Source organism: Gopherus evgoodei, chromosome 5 (assembly GCF_007399415.2).
Source record: "Gopherus evgoodei ecotype Sinaloan lineage chromosome 5, rGopEvg1_v1.p, whole genome shotgun sequence".
NCBI lineage: Eukaryota > Metazoa > Chordata > Testudines > Testudinidae > Gopherus > Gopherus evgoodei.
Window position 1 is genome coordinate 6,317,916 of NC_044326.1, and position 18,555 is coordinate 6,336,470.

The 18,555-nt window shown below is 41.4% G+C and overlaps 1 protein-coding gene across 4 annotated transcripts in view; it reads right to left on the reverse strand.

Moving 5' to 3' along the window:
* Positions 1-18,555, reverse strand: part of ATRN (attractin) — a 381,873-nt gene that overhangs the window by 139,204 nt on the left and 224,114 nt on the right. For 3 of the 4 annotated variants that reach the window (XM_030564553.1, XM_030564552.1, XM_030564551.1), the window contains exon 27: positions 17,042-17,149. In XM_030564553.1, coding sequence (XP_030420413.1) covers positions 17,042-17,149 — 108 coding nt within the window. Of the gene's footprint in view, positions 1-6,373; positions 8,369-17,041; positions 17,150-18,555 lie in introns of those variants that run through there. The other variant, XM_030564554.1, reaches the window with a different exon arrangement.

Here is an 18,555-nt window from a genome sequence, read left to right on the forward strand (position 1 = left end):
CATTAGCAGGAGTATTGTCAGCAAGACACGAGAAGTCATTCTTCCGCTCTGCTCTGTGCTGATTAGGCCTCAAGTGGAATATTGTGTCCAGTTCTGGGTGCCACATTTCAGGAAAGATGTGGACAAATTGGAGAAAGTCCAGAGAAGAGCAACAAAAATTATTAAAGGTCTAGAAAACATGATGTGTGAGGGAAGATTGAAAAAAATTGGGTTTCTTTAGTCTGGAGAAGAGAAGACTGAAAGGAGACATGATAACAGTTTTCAAGTATATAAAAGGTTGTTATAAGGAGGAGGGAGAAAAATTGTTGTTCTTAACCTCTGAGGCTAGGACAAGAAGCAATGGGCTTAAACTGCAGCAAGGGAGGTTTAGGTTGGACATTAGGAAAAATTCCTCAGTGTCAGGGTGGTTAAGCACTGGAATAAATTGCCTAGAGAGGTGGTAGAATCTCCATCATTGGGGATTTTTAAGAGCAGGTTGGACCAACACCTGTCGGGGATGGTCTAGATAATACTCAGTCCTGCCTTGAGTGCAGGGGACTGGACTAGATGACCTCTTGAGGGCCTTTCTAGTCCTATGATTCTATTTCATTAAGCATAAAATTATAATACTGTGTTTAAAGGCTCAACAGAAACTCAATATAATCCAAGAATCCAGAAAGGGAACAGGAATTGAACAATGCAATTCAATTACTGGTGCCTAATAAAAAAGGATACAACAGCAAACAAAATTAAACGTTAAACTATTTTTATATTTCATATGAGCCCTAATGATTACAATGATGATTTATTAGTCTTTTTGAAATGTAGATAAATTCATATTTTACAGCTTAAAACAATATAAAAGGCAGTCTGTACAAATCTGCAGTCATAAGCCAACCAATCTCCCCCATCCAAAAGAAAAAAAAAGAATCAAACTCAAAACAATTATTGTTCTACAAAGCAAGTGAGCATATATGTATGTGGGGGCTATATTATCTGACTGGCAACTCAATTACTACAGGTGGTGGAGAGAGCAGAGGGAAATCTTCTTGGAAACTAAAGCAATACACTACATCCAGCCTTCTAGCTTACTCAGCGGAGAGGAGATGCTGGGCATTTAAAAATTTATTTGCAATCTCTGAAAAAGAAAAAAATCCAGGCAAACGTTGTATTCCTTCCACTGTCCAAAAATGCTACTAAATGTGTGGGGTGTAATTTAGTGCTGCAGCATTAGCCCGGTGCTTAATCTTACTCCGAGTGTTAGCAACAATAAATAGCAAAGCCCCGGGAGAATACAATGGCATGGAACAAAGCAGTGGGGTGAATGAAATGTTGGAGCAACATACAGAATTCATTTGTTTTATGATCTAATTTTAATTTATTCTCTTTGCACTACTCTTGGATTATAAAATACCTTTTCTACTCCATTTCGTTCCTTAAACAGAAATGCTAGATGCTACCCTTTTCAAATGGAAGCATTATAGATAACCTGCAGTGTCATGCTAGTGATTCGGCAGATAGCCATCTTCCTTCTGCCAGTACTGAGTCAAAGCCTGTATAATAATGAGGATGTGCTGTGCTATTGGAAGTGATATCTTTTGGGTGAGATACAGAATACATCCTGATCCGCTGTAGTCACTCAAAATTCAATGTGACTTTCAGAATAGTGAAGTTAACCCTCATGCTCTGGTTAATTTCTAAATTAAAGTACTTACATTCTGTCTCCCTAAATGTCTACTTCAGATTTATTTACACATGGCATTCTTCTCTTCCTGCACTAAACTGATCAGAAAAGCTATGCGCTGTTAAACAGCTGTCAATTTTTCACACAGAGGTGGTTGCATCCGTGGTGAATTAAGAGATTTGTGAATATAAAATTTGTAAAATGAGGTAGCCAAATTGATTGTTTTAGGATATATTTGGAAGAAAGGGGTACAATAAATGCACTATCATGTTGCTTTGGATAACTCCAGAATAAGTGCTATGTACTGCCTACCACTGTGAACTGTTTTGCTAAGACAGGCCCAACATTAGTAACAACAAATATAGCATATAAAACAGAATCAAGTCTAGTGAATTTATTTTTGACAGCACCAACTCGGTCACCTGCTTTTTGAACTGTGACTTGCATGACACCTCATCTTCAGCTTGTGTTAGTGAGGGCCAAAAGCAAAAACCAGCATTGGGGTACAACTCATATATCAGGCTATGGTAACGTTCAGTTTGATGTAGGCAATGGCTCAGCCTGTAGAGAAGGAATACTATGCCTTCTCTTACATCAGGCAACTGATCACTGGAGTCTGGGGAATGTGTTCTACATATATGTAGACAAACTAGTGAATAAGTCTATCTTGACTGTGATCTCACCAACTGTCTGCAAAGGTGCAGCTGGCATCACCATGGGCCTAGACATTACCATGTTACATCTTGGCCTGTCACACATAGTAAGGGAGTTGGATGCACTAGTCCTATATTCATATGGGCCACACCAAAGAAGCTTCTCTCACTGGTAGTGCATGACAGGCTTCCAGATGGGTCAAGAACTATTTTTAACCATTTATTTGTATAGCACTCAACACAATAGGGCCCTGAGCGTGATTTCTGGGTGCTGCTGTACAAACAATACGCAGCCAATGGTGATAACTTGCTCAGACTTCATCATGTTATTACATGTCTGCCACAGACAGTCCAAATATAGTCCAAGCTTTCCCCCCTTCCAGCCAGTAACCAAAGCACTAACTTGCTCAGCTTCCTAATTTCCCCCTTCTTTCCCTAACAAAAATTCCAGCTACCTCCAGTCATCTCCCCTATGACTCAAGCTCCAAATGCCTCATGTAAACTACCCCACTTCCCTCGGAGACTGGAATCCTGTGTTATGAGATTAGGGCTGCAAATGGTAGGCCACTGAATTCTCACACTGGAGATCCAGGTCCTCGTTCAAGATCAGAGGGAGGCAGACACAGCATGGACACCGACCAAGGCTTGCAGTTTTCCCTTTTGGTGATGATGAATTATTGTGTTTTTGTCTGCTGCTATTTTCCTCTTAAAATATGACTCTCCAAACTTTGCAACACCTCTCAGTAGCAGGTTCACCCGAAACAAATCACTATGGGGACTCTGACATTGAGTATTTTGCTAAGCCTATCGCTGAAATATAAAAGCATTCCTTTTTATTAAAAACCTAATGATACAATAAAAGTGCACATTATGCAAATCTTTGCTAATTAGGTGCAGCCCTCAGACTCTTGGCACATCACCAGTGCTGTCCTTGGTGTCCAAACACTTGGACGTCCACATTTTAAAACCACATAGGGTCTCTCAGTTAGAACAGATGGCCAGGGATTGTGGTTAATGGGATACAAAAGATTTCACCTTTAGGGCACTGGTTCAAATGCACATTCCTATCACTGCCATCTGATAGCTCATCAGAAATAAGTTGGTGCTCTTAGTCTACACATCACATAAGCACCCTTGTTGGCAGTTTCAAAGGCACCAAGGACTGAATGGCAAAGAGACTTAGGCCTTGGCTACACTTGGAGGTGTGCAGTGCTGGGAGTTACAGCGGTCTTCGTACAGCTGCGTAGGGACAGTGCTGCAGTGTGGCCACACTGACAGCTACCAGCGCTGCGGTGTGGCCACATTTGCAGCATTTGCAGTGCTGTTGGGAGTGGTGCATTGTGGGCAGCCATCCCACAGAGCACCTCGTCCAATTTTGGGGCCACGGGTTGTGGGAAGGGGACGGAAGAGTGCGGGTCATTCCGCTTCCTGTCCCAACACCCCGTGGTGCATCGCTTCACATCCCAGCAGTCACTGTTTTTCCATCCATGTTTGGTGCCATCGTGAGTCTCCCAACGGTTTCTGTGCAGAGCGATTTCTGTGGGAAATGGAGCCCGAGCTGCTGAGGACTTTGCTGATGAGTGTCGCCAGCACATCACGTTTGTCAGTTGAGCTATTCCTTCAGCTCCAAAGTGACAGTGAGGAGTCTGATGATATCTAGTCGTCTGACGCGTGTGACACTAAATTGCTGCTGCCATTCACGGAAATGCTCAGCGCCGTGGAACGCCGCTTTTGGGCTCGGGAAACAAGCACTGAGTGGTGGGATCACATCGTCATGGAAGTCTGGGATGACGAGCAGTGGCTGCAGAACTTTCGGATGAGAAAAGCCACTTTCATGGGACTGTTTGAGGAGCTCACCCCCACCCTGCGGCGCAATGACATGAGATTGAGAGCTGCCCTGCCAGTGGAGAAGCGGGTGGCTATTGCAATCTGGAAGCTGGCAACTCCAGACAGCTACCGATCGGTCGCGAACCAGTTTGGAGTGGGAAAGTTGACCGTTGGAATCGTGTTGATGCAAGTTTGCAGGGCCATTAATCGCATTCTGCTAAGAACAACCGTGACTCTGGGGAACGTGCAGGACATTCTGGATGGCTTTGCACAAATGGGTTTCCCTAACTGTGGAGGAGCGATAGATGGGATGCATATTCCTATTCTGTCACCACCCCACCTAGCATCCGAGTACATTAATCGGAAGGGGTATCTAGGCATGCATGCATGCAGCCCTAACCCCCTCCTCCTCTCCCAAAACATTTCCATCCTGAAAATAAAAGCTGCTTACCGGGAACCCGCTCCTCTGCTTCTTCACCAACAAGTTCCAGCTGCTGCGACTGGCTACCTTCCTCCTGGCTTGAGAAGAGCTCCTAGCTGCATGCCTCCTGGGACTCCGGGGTATCTCCTCCCAGCCCAGTACCCTCACTCTCGGTTTCCTCCCCCACCCTCCACTTCCCTCTCCTCTCCCTGCTCTGAACTGTCCATCGTGGTCATCAGATTGGCAGTAGGGTCACCCCCAAGTATCGCGTCCAGCTCCTTGTAAATACGGCAGGTCATGGGGGCAGCACCTGAGCGGCAGTTTCCCTTGCAGGCTTTGCAATAGGCACTCCGCAGCTCCTTTACTTTAACGCTGCACTGCACCGCGTCCCGGTCATGGCTCCTTTCCAGCATGGCCCTTGAGATCTGCCCATAGGTATCGTAATTCCTACAGCTGGAGCGCAGCTGTGACAGCACAGCTTCCTCCCCCCAAACACTGATGAGGTCCATCAACTCACCATTGCTCCATGCTGTGGCTCGTTTGGCGCGTGGAGGCATGGTCACTGATTGATTGCACTCCACATCTGGCTGAGCAAACAGGAAGGGGATTTTTAAAATTCCCGAGGCATTTAAAGGGCGGGTCACCTGAGGTCAGGGCAGTAGAGTGTGAACTGATGAGCAGAGTGGCTGAACACATATTCTGGGATACCTCCTAATACCCTGGAGGCCAATTACAGCACTTTTGGTGGCCACACTTGCGGAGCAGCACGGCATCACCAGCGCTGCAATCGTTATACCCCAGGCAGAGCAGGAGTACGGCCAGCACTGCAGCCAGGGAGATGCAGCGCTGTATGTGCCTTGCAAGTGTGGACGGTGAGTAAGTTGCAGCGCTGGTGGTGGGTTTACAGCGCTGCAACTCTCCAGTGTAGCCAAGCCCTTATTTCCTTCAGGTTATATCTGAGAGGTGGCCAGTGTAGGAGAAGCTTGCAGTGCTGCTGCCAAAGCTGTATCTGGTCTGTGAGCAGAGGGGACTTCAGTCTCCAAGACTGTCAATTTGGCACTTTTCATCAATGCTCCTCTTCTCCCCCCTTTTAAGGAAAAGAGTAAATGTGGCCAGAATGACGACTTTGCACAGGTGGTAAATGTCTGCACTGGCTCACCTCTGCCATTAAAGCTACTGTTAATGGAAGTGTTCTTGTTTTCGTGCTGAACAGCAAAATGCTAGGAGCCAAGGTAACTTGAATTTTATATCTAAGTTGTGTCACATGACTGCCCTTCCTAGAACCCATAATATACACACATCTGAGGGCTGAACTGCGGTGTCAGAAAATAACGAGGTGCCACTGATTTTTATTGGCCAGAACAGCCATGAGTTTTGCACTGGTCAATATTAGAAAAAGTGTCCCTTTTTATAATGTAATTTTAAAATGAATGGTATCTTGTTAACTACTGCAGCTATAAAAAAAATTTATTTTAGCATTTCTTCAATAAAGCTGCTATATTGACCAGAAATGCTGTGGACACTAGCCAAGTAATTATTTTGTTTGAGTGTTAATATGTGCGTAATATGTAGAGTGTTCACAGAATTATAGAAGATAAAAATGGTGAAAGTCTCAGTTAGATCATCTAATTAATCCACCTCCCATGGCAATATTGCTCCCACACTAGCAGTATATTTTGTAGTACTTCCTCTAGACTAGTTTTAAATGACTCAGGTGATGTGTCTACCATCAGTTCCCTGGGGAGCCAATTTCACAGCCTAATACAGCTCACAATCAGGCATCATTATGTGACGTTTAGCCTAAAATCTCTCTTTATTTCACCCCATTATTTCTATTAATACAATTAACATACAACACATTCTAACAATTATGAAAACTTATGACTACAGAACAATAAACATTCTATATAACTTCAAACAGCGAACAGCAATTTTATTTTTCAGAACCCATTTTAAGTATACTGGCGTGTTTAATCCAGTTACTATGCAACACTGACAGGATAAGCCAATTGCTTTTCAAACATAGTAGGACAAAATGTATTTTTAACAATGTTTTTGTATGGCTTAGTAAATAGTCCCAAACCATCACAAGCTTTCAATTTCCAGTAAGAATATGTGCCTCACAGAGTTGCTTAAATGGAAGCAGAACCTGTGGCATTATTACTGAAATAGTCAAACAGAGTTTCAGCTTCAGCTATGTGTCAGATGACTTCAGTGTCTGGAATAGTGTCAGGCTAAATTTCCAGGTTTTTTTTGAATGGTATGACTGAAAACTGATCAAGCATTCATAAAATAAAACGTAAGCAATTTTCCATAAAAAGACAGTATAAATGAAGTTCTAAAAAATCACATCCCCAGAGCATTTCATGTGCTCTCTCATACGGAGACGAATTAACTTCTTGTAATTATTTGAAGTGCACAATTCTAGACTAAGAATTCATATTCATCTTTGAAACCTTGGCCCTGATATTTAACTAGAAGCTGATCCACAGTAAATCAGTCTTTTTCCTTGAATTGTTCAGCCCATTTCAATACTGGGTTTCTATGTCTGGACTTTAAGAATACAATTTTTAAAAGAGGTGCTCAAGCCTTCAGGCTAGCCCTAGCATAGTCAACATACGGGCATGAGCACATGGATTCATCAGTGTCTTGTCTCAGAAACGCAAACGGCCACAAACGAACAGCAGAAAGATCAATGGGGAGTTATACCCAGCTATGTTTAATAAATAACCGCCCCACTTTTAATGCAAGAAGTGTCAATCCAGCAAGCATTCGATGCAAGGTCTATGTGAAGGGAAAGATTAGTGACAGGAGAACTTGCAATGTTCCCGGGCAATGTTGAATTACAAAACCTCTGGCCCCATAACGTTCTCACAAATAAGGTAATAACTGCATTTATCTTGAAATTCCCCACTGCTTCCCTAAGGGTAGTGTAAGACAAGGCCACAACATACAATATGGCCAATATGCAAATAGCAAATGTTGAAAGTTCACCTTGATTTCACATGTACCAGAGGGTAGTTATGCTGTTAATTTCAATACTAGGTTGCTTTTTACAATAAAAGGTGCACATAAAAAGTATGAAACAGCAGTCAGATGATCTCAGACACAAGACACTTAAAACAACTTCTGTGCACAAAGGAATGCAAATAGGCCCTCTCCAATAGTTTTCAGAAGCTGTTGGTGTTAGCGTTTCAATCAGAAAACGTACTCATTTCTTCCAAAGGGAAAGAAGAGTTTAAAAAGACTCTTTTACTCAAATCTTCAGAGAGTTTGCTTTCTCTCCAGCCATTTCCCTCTCATCAGCTAAAATCAGAGTAAAAGCATTTCCAACTGCATTGCTGGTCAGTTTTACTGAAAATATTATCAGCTTTTCAGTTTTATTTATAAATACTTAGCTCATACATTTACAAAATGTGGACAGTTAACACTTGCCACCATTCCATTTACACACCAAAATGTATACCCGGGGGCAGGAGAAGGAACCTTTGCAGACACGGTCAGGACAAACAGCAGATCACAGAGCATCACTATCAAATGTTTACTGCATAACAATGCAAAAGCTTTCTCGAAGCAGCAAATTATGTAAAATGAAACCCACACCAACATTAGCCGGAAGTAATTCATTAAGTGAAGGGTTTAGCATCTTTTGTTGTTTTCACAGAACAGAGCGTTATTAGAGTATATTAAATTCTAGTAGAGCTAATCAGTTTTACACACCTCACTTGTCCACACGATCTCTAGGTTCTTACCATTAGCAATTACACATTACCTTGGCAGGTGTTCAAAGGGTGGCACACACTTCTATAAATTAGAAAGCAGGAGAACACAGGCAGAGTCAACAACAAATTAATTTAAAGGGCAAAATGTATAAATCTCACTTCATTCTCATGTTCCTCTATATTGCAACATAACAGTAGCTATCCTGACATCCATCCACCTACGTGGACCACATCTGCTGAACAGACATTCTGGTTCCATTGTTGGTGCATATTTTCAAAAGCAAACAGCGTAGTTACACACTGATGTGCAGTCTGAGTGTTTTAGTATTAATGAATCAGCAATTAATCTTTTAAACGGCAGATGATACCCTCTCAGAAGAATGGAACAAGTAATAAATTAGGACTAAAAACCTGTTATAGCATGCCTTCTGAATGAAATGCAATGGCCTGTGGTATGTGAGAGGTCAGACTAGAGCAGGGGTGGCCAACCTGTGGCTCTGGACCCACATGTGGCTCTTCAGAAGTTAATATGCGGCTCTTTGTATAGGCACCAACTCCGGGGCTGCAGCTACAGGCACCAACTTTCCAATGTGCTGGGGGTGCTCACCACTCAACCCCTGGCTCTTCCCCCACTTCACCCCTTCCGGCCCCTTCCCCTAGGCCTGCCATGCCCTCGCTCCTCCTCCCTCAGAGCCTCTTGCACACCACAGAACAGCTGATCGGGAGGTTCTTGTGGGTGGGAGATGCTGGGAGTGGGTTTGAGGGGAAGAGAGGATGGCAGGGGGAGGGGCAGCTGGTGTATTACTGTGGCTCTCTGGCAATGTACATTGGTAAATTCTGGCTCCTTCTAAGGCACAGCTTGGCCACCCCTGGACTAGAGCATAACAGTCCCCCCTGTGGCTTTGAAACCTATGAACGAATCATTTTAAGTCCCAGGAACATAGGCACTGCCATGCTAGATCAAAACCAATGGTTCAATTAGTCTTGTACCCTGTCTTTGAAAGTGGGCAGCACCACAGCTGCTTAAAACAAAGGTTCAAGAACCATTGTGCTAGGAAGTTATGAGATAATCTGCCTCTAGGTGAGCTTTAGGACAGGACACTTCTTTACAGTACATATACAAACTGGACTGGAACATTAAAAAGATGTCCCAAGTGATGGAAGCCCCTTTACTTCCCTGAAGTGACTATTCTGCAGTGCTATAGCTCTCCCTAACACTTTTTTCCTGATATTCAGTTTATATTTTCCTCTCAATTTCATCCCCTTCCTCTAGGCAATATCCCTTTGTTGCAGCTTCAATCATTCCTCTCCTCACTGGCCTTTTAAATAGATATAGACAGTTATGCCCCTCTCAAACATGGCTCAGTCAAACTATATAGTACATACTTGGCTTTTAACCCTTTTAGAAGTCAGGCCAAGCTCTCTGAGAAGTTTGGTTGCTCTCCTCTGAACTCCTCCGAACTCCTCCAAGTGAATCAATTTTTTTTTTTAAGAAGAACATAAGATCGGCCATACTGAGTAAAATCAAAGGTCCATCTAGCCCAGTCTCCTGTCTTCTGACAGTGGCCAATGCCAGAACAGAACAGGTAATCATCAAGTGATCCACTCCCTGTTGCCCATTCCCAGCTTCTGGCAAACAGAGGCTAGGGACACCATCTCTGCCCATCCTGGCTAATAGCCATTGATGGTCTTATCCTCCATGAACTTATCTAGTTCTTTTTTGAACCCTGTTATAATACAGAAGTGCTCAGAAATGAATATAACAATTTGGGTGCAGTTACAGCAAGGCTACAGAAGCGATGCCTATGTGCAATTTTGTATTTCAAATTATTCCCGTCCCCCCGCCTGCCAAATGCTATAATAGCTTGCAGTTTTCTAAGTCTGCACCTCACTTGTTTTTTTTGGTTCAAATGTCTAACCGTTCTAGCTATTTCCTGGCCTTGCTGATATTCACATCTCCTCTCAAGTTACTGAGAATGTCCTGAGTGTGCTGTTTACCATCTTCCAGATAACTGATAAAGATGTTAAGAGTGGACAGAGCACAGGTCCCAGTGATACTCCACACCCATCTGAACATACTACTGATTAACTCTACCTTTTAATAGCTGGGACCTTCAGGCAGTTTTTGATCCCGTTGACAGCATGTCTACCCAGGCCAGTATGAATTGATTATTAGACTGACACAGGCTACACTTGTGCCACATTTCTGCTCTTTCTAAAGTAGAAATCAAACTTGGTGTCTTGATGCCTGATAAAAGGACAATTAAGAATTTGCAGTGAAACTAATTTTGGCCTTATGAGAACTAATGTGGAATTAAATGCACGTCCATACCTCAAAGACATTAATATTCCAAACAAGCTGCAGACTGTTTTCTTGACAAAAGCCACCATTATTTAGCCATTTAGACTACTTGTAGACATGAATGCCTCCAGTTCACAGATGAAAGATAACCATCTATCAGTGCTGGATTCTAAGTGTGGATAACAGAACACAATAAAGTGAAATCTGCACTAATGGCCATCTCCAGTTGACAATCCTGTCTTATGAGACCACTTTACAGTCTCCCTCAAGGTTTCCAGCACAATTTTGTTTGACCTGTTATGAAAGACAAACTTTACCAGGTATCTGTTTGTTGATCCCCGGGGTGGCTGCTTAGGACGATTTTCACAATATATATATTTACCTCTGCTGAGAATTTAAGTACTAGTTGCATGTTCTTCCCTACTTTAAGATGCTTAAAGATCATCTATGCCAGCACTCTAAGAAATCCTCTAACTTCTGTTTGAAAAGCGGATTTTTAAAGACTATTTCTGACTGACTGCAAGAATCTTCTTAGAGTAGTTTCAAAGAAAAATATCTAAACAATAGCCTGACTCCAAGTAACTCAGTTTAAAACATTTGCACAGATGACCAAGAGTCTTAAAGATTCTTATAAAAATTGTAACGTTCAGCGCTTCAGGAAGTTCAAACAGCTGCAGCCAAGGGCCAATAGATTTTGTAATGGCCAACCAAATTTAAGAAAAGATTTGTGCTCTACTGGGTATTTGAATGGAAAAACTCCCAAAGGAGCTAGTTATCTGTTGCTTAGCTACCCACTAATAAAACTGTTTCCCTGCAGGTAAATTACTTTCTATTACTATGATGTGCCCTAGGAAAAATACTAATTGAAAACACTGTTCTAATATGTCCAGCTGGAAAATATTAGCTTAGGATGGAACTAGCTTGACACTAAGTTGCCAGCTGGCCATGCACAATGGAAAAGGAAAGAGGCCTCTTGTAGACAAATTCCCCATTTTTCAACTCTTTTGTACCCCAAATAAAGTAGTTATTAACCAAAAACCTCAGATTCATGTGAAAAGAAGCCATGTGTTTGTGATTAGCACTAAGAAATCTGTAGTTCTGGTGTCAAGTGTGTACAGGGAAGGGTAAGCCAGGATCAACAATGGTGGCACACTGAACAGTAGAATGACTGGATAACCACTTAAGGTCCGAGAACGTACCCAACACTTCTGTTTTCAATCTCCCTGCTCTGGCAATAGGAAACAGAAGGCAAAAAAATGCAGTTCCATAGTTGCGTATCAACCCACTCCACATCAACTCAGATTCCTGCAATTCCCTTCAGTTAAGAGTATTTCCAACCAAAGAGCAATGGGAATGTGGACTAAGATGGTGGCTTCTCCTTTGACAATTATTTGGGGAATTCCAGTGCAAGTGGAAAAGGACTGGAAGAAAAACTGAAACGGACCAAAGGGATATGTAGATGTCATATTCAAAACTGAATATACCTGGTAGGTGTAGTTTCCACCACTTTCATTGGAGGAGTATTCAACAATCTAGACCATCTCTCTGGGAATATTTTCTGCAATACTCAGAGCCTACATTTTTGCTTTGCAGCCTCTTAATTTCTCCCCCAAACCATCCCATCTGCACCGGAATGCTTCACAAAGTTTGTGCATATTAGCCTCAATTCCCTGTCTCTGGTACTACTGTCAAATTCAGCAAGCTACAGAAATGATTGGAATTCTTAGCTATCCTTTTACTCTTGAAAAGCTGGGCCTTCACCTCCAATTCCTGGCCATGTAAGAATGTCAGAGCCTGCCAGGCCTGACAAATCGGATCAGAAAAGATGGCAGCCAGACAGCAGGTATCACGTAGAAGTGAGAGAGGAAATGAACGAAGTCCTATATGTGTTGTTATTTATGGAGCCCGTCACAACACAGGGGCAGCCCTGTTTAATGTAGTTCTAATCAAAAAGAATTAAAAAAAAGGAAAGGATAAAAAGAACAGAAAAAAGTGACACTAAGTTGCTAGCTGGCCATGCACAATGGAAAAGGAAGTGAAAACAAAAACTGGACAGAAGATATTAACTGCAAACAAACTTGTCATGAAGTCAGAAAAGTTTAGGACAGCGCTACAATGTTTGGTTCTGGGCTAATACTGCAGGAGTGGTGTTTTCAATTAGCTTATTTCTAGAAAAAATAGTGTAAGTAATGGAAAGCGGGGAAGGGGAAGTGCCTGCAGGAAGATGGGTTTCATATAGCATCTAACTCATTGCCACTTCTTTTTGCTGTTCTAATAGCAAACATAAATCTGCTTTTTTTCATGGCAAATGTCATTTTAGTTTAGATGATAGATCCTGTGAAAAGTCAGAGCAGAACTTTAATAATTTATGCTAGCCTGAACTTCTTAACCCTGATTCGAATTTAACAAAGACTGTCTGTTTTCATACTAATGATAAATGTATGCACAGTTTTTACGTTATTTTTGTTTTAAAGAAAGTTGGCTTTTCTGTAAACCATATAAGTTTATTTCCCCAGACTAACAAGATTAAGAGGGAAACATACAAACAAGTGAGTTGCACCTACAGTGTAAAACAGCAGGTGAAAAAGAAGGCCACTGTAATATATTTTTATAGTACACCTATGTGAACTAAGCCAATATGTCAACATCTCTGTCAAGCAATACAGCTGTTGCATTTCCCCTAAAAAATAATGTTCACAGTAGTGCTGGACTGAGTTTACCCAAACTGAAGTCAACTAACTTAGCCACCAAACAGGCATAGTTGTAGGCAAGCTTTCCTGCAGTGGCCCACCAATATGCTTTGATCCTGATTTGGAGGGACCTTTTTTCAGGGTTAGAAGAATGTCCATAACCATTCACTGGAGCCTCTGCTGAGACAACAAAAGTGCCTATTTTATGATGACATGTGTGAAATGGACAACTGGTTCCATAAAGACTTTCTGTAACCACCTACTTCAGACTCTAAAAATGGAGAAGACCTAATAGGGAATCCAGGATATTAAAGAATTATAGAAATGAAGGACTAGGAGCGACCTCAGTAGGTCATCTAGTCCAGACCCCTGCACTGAGGCATGACGAAGCATTATCATTCTAGACCATCCTTGACAGGCGTTTGTCTACCCTGCTCTTAAAAACCTCCATTGATGGAGAATCCACAACCTCCTTAATTAAGTGTGGGAACAAATTTCTTATCCTGACAATTAGGAAGTTTTTCCTAATGTCTAATCTAAATTTCTCTTGCTGAAGTTTAAGCCCATTACTTCTTGTCCTGTCCTCAGTGGATAAGGAGAACAATTTATCACTCTTATGTTTATAACAACCTTTTACAGACTTGAAGACTGTTATCACATCTCCCCTCAGTCTTCTCCAGACTAACCTCCCTGCCTTTTTTTTTCTCCCAATCTTTACGCATATAGATCATGTTTTCCAGACTTTTAATCATTTTTGTTGCTTTCTTCTGGACTTTCTCTAATTCGTCCACATCTTTCCAGAAGTATGGTGGCCAGAACTGGATGCAATACTCCAATTGAGGCCTTATCACTACTGAGTAAAGTGGAAGAATAACTTTTCATGTCTGGCTTACAAGACCCCTGCTAATACATCCCAGAATGATGTTTGCTTTATTTGCAATAGTATTATATTATTGACTCTCATTTAGTTTGTGATCTTTTATTACCTCCAGATCCCTTCCGGCAGTATTCCTTCCTAGGCAGTCATTTCCCATTTTGTATTTGTGCCATGTATTATTCCTTTCTAGGTGTAGTACTTTGCATTTATCATTATTGAATTTCATCCTATTTATTTCAGACCATTTCTGCAGTTTGTCAAGGTCATTTTGAATTCTAATCCCGTTATCTAAAGGGTTTGCAACCCCTCCCAGCATCGTGTTGTCTGCACACTTTATGAATGTACTCTCTTTCCCATATCCAAATCATTTATGAAGATATTGAATAGAACTGGACCCAGGGAAGACCTCTATGGGACCCACTTGATAGGCCCTTCCAGATTGATTGTGAAACAGCGATAACTACTCTGAATTTGCTTTTCCAACCAGTGTGCAAGCACCTTATAATACATTTGTCTAGGCTATATTTCTCTAGTTTTTGAGAAGGTCACGTGAGAGAGCATTAAAAGCCTTACTAAAGTCAGGATATATCACATCTACTGCCTCCTCACCATCCACAAGGCTTGTTACCATGTAAAGAAGGTTATTCGGATGGTTCGACATGATTTGTCTTTGATTTATCACCTTATTTTCCTCTAGGTGTTTACAAATTGATTGCTTGATTATTTGCTCCATTATCTTTCTGGCTACCAAAATTAAGCTGACTGGTCTATAATTAGGGCTCTGTGTCCATCATGGAGGTTGTGCAAGTCACGGATTCCATGACTCCTGCGACCTCTGACTTCGGTAGCAAATCAGTGTGGCTGACCCCAGGGCCGCCCAAGCAGCTGGGACAGCCCCTGGGACAGCCACAGCAGCCACTGCTTGGGTGGCTCCCGGGAGTGGCCGCAGTCCAATGCCCCCCCCTACACACACACACAGAAGCACCCCACACACATGCCCCGTCCCCAAGATTTAGTCACAGGTATTTTTAGTATAAGTCATGGATAGGTCATGAGCCGCGAATTTTTGTTTCTTGCCCATGCCCTGTCCATGACTTATTCTAAAAATACCTGTGACAAAATTGTAGCCTTATCTATAATTCCATAGGTTGTCCTTGTTCTCCTTTTTACAGAGAGCTTCTATATTTGCCCCTTTTCAGTTTTCTGGAATCTCTTCTGTCCTCCACGAGTTCCCAAAGATAATCACTAATGGCTCCTATCTCCCCACACAGCTCCTTTAGTATTCTAAAATATAGTTCAACAGACCCTGTTGACTTGAAGACACCTAACCTTTCTAAGTAATTCTTAACTTGTATCAAGATATGGTTGACACTCTGAAAAAGTTTAACAGAAAGATTGTCTTTTGGTTAATCTCTCTGTCAGTTCTCACTCAGAGGCATTTATTTAACATCCTTTTAGAAATTACAGAAACTACCTACCAGTTGGACGTACCTAGGGCTTACTATTTAAAAGTACTGAGCACTCACAACTCAAATTCAAGTACATGGGAACAGCTGATGTTCCAAAAATTCAGGCCCCATAAGTATCTCAACCGAATTGCCCAGTCATTGAAATGCTTAAAATTAGTGGATACTCTTGCAAGTTTTGGCCTTACTTTCTCTATTGTTCAGTTTCCTATTTGCAAAATAGGGATAATACCTCCCTGCCTGAGACAGAGGTTATGATCAATTGATGAAGCACTCAGATACTGTGGTAATGCAAACCTGAGAAAACTCTGAACAAAATTAATTTTAAATTCAATGCAACGTTTGGACAGTATACAGCAAATATGGTAGGAGGTGCACATTGAATAGTGAGTCTAAAAAGCAATACTGAACTGCTGCCTCACTTATGGAGAACTGTCCATCCTGTGCCCTGAATGAGGCAGAAGTTCTATGGAAAAAGTAGTATGAACATGTAATTAAAGACTACCAATCCATATGCATTAGGTGCAGAACTAAAGTCGCATGGGCATCCTAATACTGGCATTTCCTGGCACATGAATACTGGACTTTGCAACTTTAATATTCTTTTAATCAATGTTTTTGTTATATTTTATAAACATACATAACCCCCCCCCCCACATATATTCTAAATGGAAGGAATATTTTTTTCATCATCATGGTAAGGGCAAGCAAGAAGATTTTGTGCCAAGACTGTTAAGTGAGAGTGCCATAAATGTATAGACTAAGTATGTGTACAGTAGATAGACAAATTATACACAGTAGAGCTTTGCTTTCCTTTCCTTTCTAGTGTACAGGTCTGATATCAGAAATTTATCACAGCTATGATCTCACTCAAATTCTTCATTTTCCCTTTTAACTCAGCAGTTTCCTCCAATTACAACATACTGCATCTAAAAGTATTCCAGAGTAGAAGGGAGACGTTTTGTAATTCTCTCCTCCCTCCTACTTCGTATGCATCACATTTTGTGGCGAATATTTATTTGCAACAAAAAAATACATTTATATCTTCACAGAATTCAAAGACAATTACTCTTCTGTTTCTTTTGAGAGACTGCACAAAAACTGTTTCTATCTGCAGCACCTACAGCTATTTCCAGCCAACTGTTCTGCTGTGTTAAGCTGTATCCTTCTTCATTACAAGCATAAAAACTAAAAATTGGTGTAACTTTTATTAAAACCAGTGTAGTCCAAAATATGTAAATGCATAACCTGAAGGCACAACATTAAGTCAAATCAAGACATGATGGCTTTCAAGTGCTTATAGTTTCCCACAGGTTGCCAATGAGCAGCAGATTTCCATTACTGCTTTATCCACAGTTGAGAACAAACATCCATGAAGATTAATTACAGGTAGGACCGTCCAAACAGCATGAACTCTCACCTTTATGCTTCCTCCAATGAGATCAGGCGGCTCTTCGTCTGTTTCTAAGGCAACATTGATGGAGGCAAAGGGACGGCTAGCCATCTGTTGCATCTCACGGAGTAGTTGCTAGTGAATAAACACAGAGGTATTAATACACTGTTCCAACATAAAGAATACAAAAATGTTCGACAGATTTTACTGAATATGGAAAGATATGGACTCGAGCATGCAAATGCTTCAAAACAAATTCCTGATGCTTCCACTGGGCATAAAGATGACACAAGGGAACCTGATGAGAACAATTTCTAAATAAAACCAACTGTATAAATATAAACAGGTCTAAGTCACTCCAATGTGAAAATTTTCTATGTCTACACAAATCAGACAGCTGCCAGTGTACTTACCATATTGGTATACCACAAATTAACATTAAACATCCCTGTGTATTATTCTAAACACTCCAAATGCATCTGTGAACAGCAAGCATGGCTTGCAGGAATACGTTTTATTAAAATACATGTTCCTGAATAAATCTTTAGAAGCTCCTAAAACACAAGAGACATCTTTTATTGTTCTCTTTACAAGCTGAGTTTTAGTGTTATGGTTCTCTCTCAAACATACAATGGCAGTCTCTACATGGCAGACTACAGTTCCAATTTTAGTTTAGCAGTAGAATGAAAAGATATCCTTTTTAGCTCCTGTGGTTAAAAGTCCCTTGCACTAATTGCAAATCAAGTGATTGGTAATGAGATGTAGGTGTCAAACATCAATTCCAGCAGGAATGGGAATGATGTGGCACCCTGCCCGTAAATAATCAAATAGCATCAGCCACTTAAAGATCAGCATACTAACGAAATTGCTTTGATTTATATACTGTACTGTATTTAGTATTACACTTTTGTATTACTATTACCTGTCAATCGCCTTACTATAACTACTACTTCTGATCCCAAAGCAACTTTGCAGACATATGGAACAGTACTGTATCACTGTTCATTTCTTTCCATGGCTTGGTCATGTCCCTCCAGCTAAAGTCCGACCATCTAGTCGGTGGTTGGCCTCTGGGTCTGACTGACTTTGGGTGTACTTGCACTATTTCATTGGCATCCTATCATCTGTCTTCTGCAGTGTCCGAACCATTGTAATCTTCTGAATTGCAGCCAATCCCATATCCTAATTTCACACCCTACTCTCCTTCTAACTTGTCTTAAAATCATTCCACTATACAACTACCATCTTCGAAGAACTTATCTTTACTGCCTCCAGCCTTCTCATGTCTGTTCATTTAACACAGCTGCCTCCAGAGTAACTCTGTTACTCTAAGGCCCGGAATAAGGTAAAGTATAATTTCCAACTGTGAGCTCTTCCATACCCAGACAATGTTGCCTCCTGCATGGCAGCAAAGGAAATTTGTAATTTCCTTAACTCCATCGCTACTAGCATGGGTCTGGCCTGGAGCAAACAGGGTTCTGACATTCTAGTTTGGAACGCATATAGTATGTTTAGCCGTTACCTGAAATGCATGACATTTC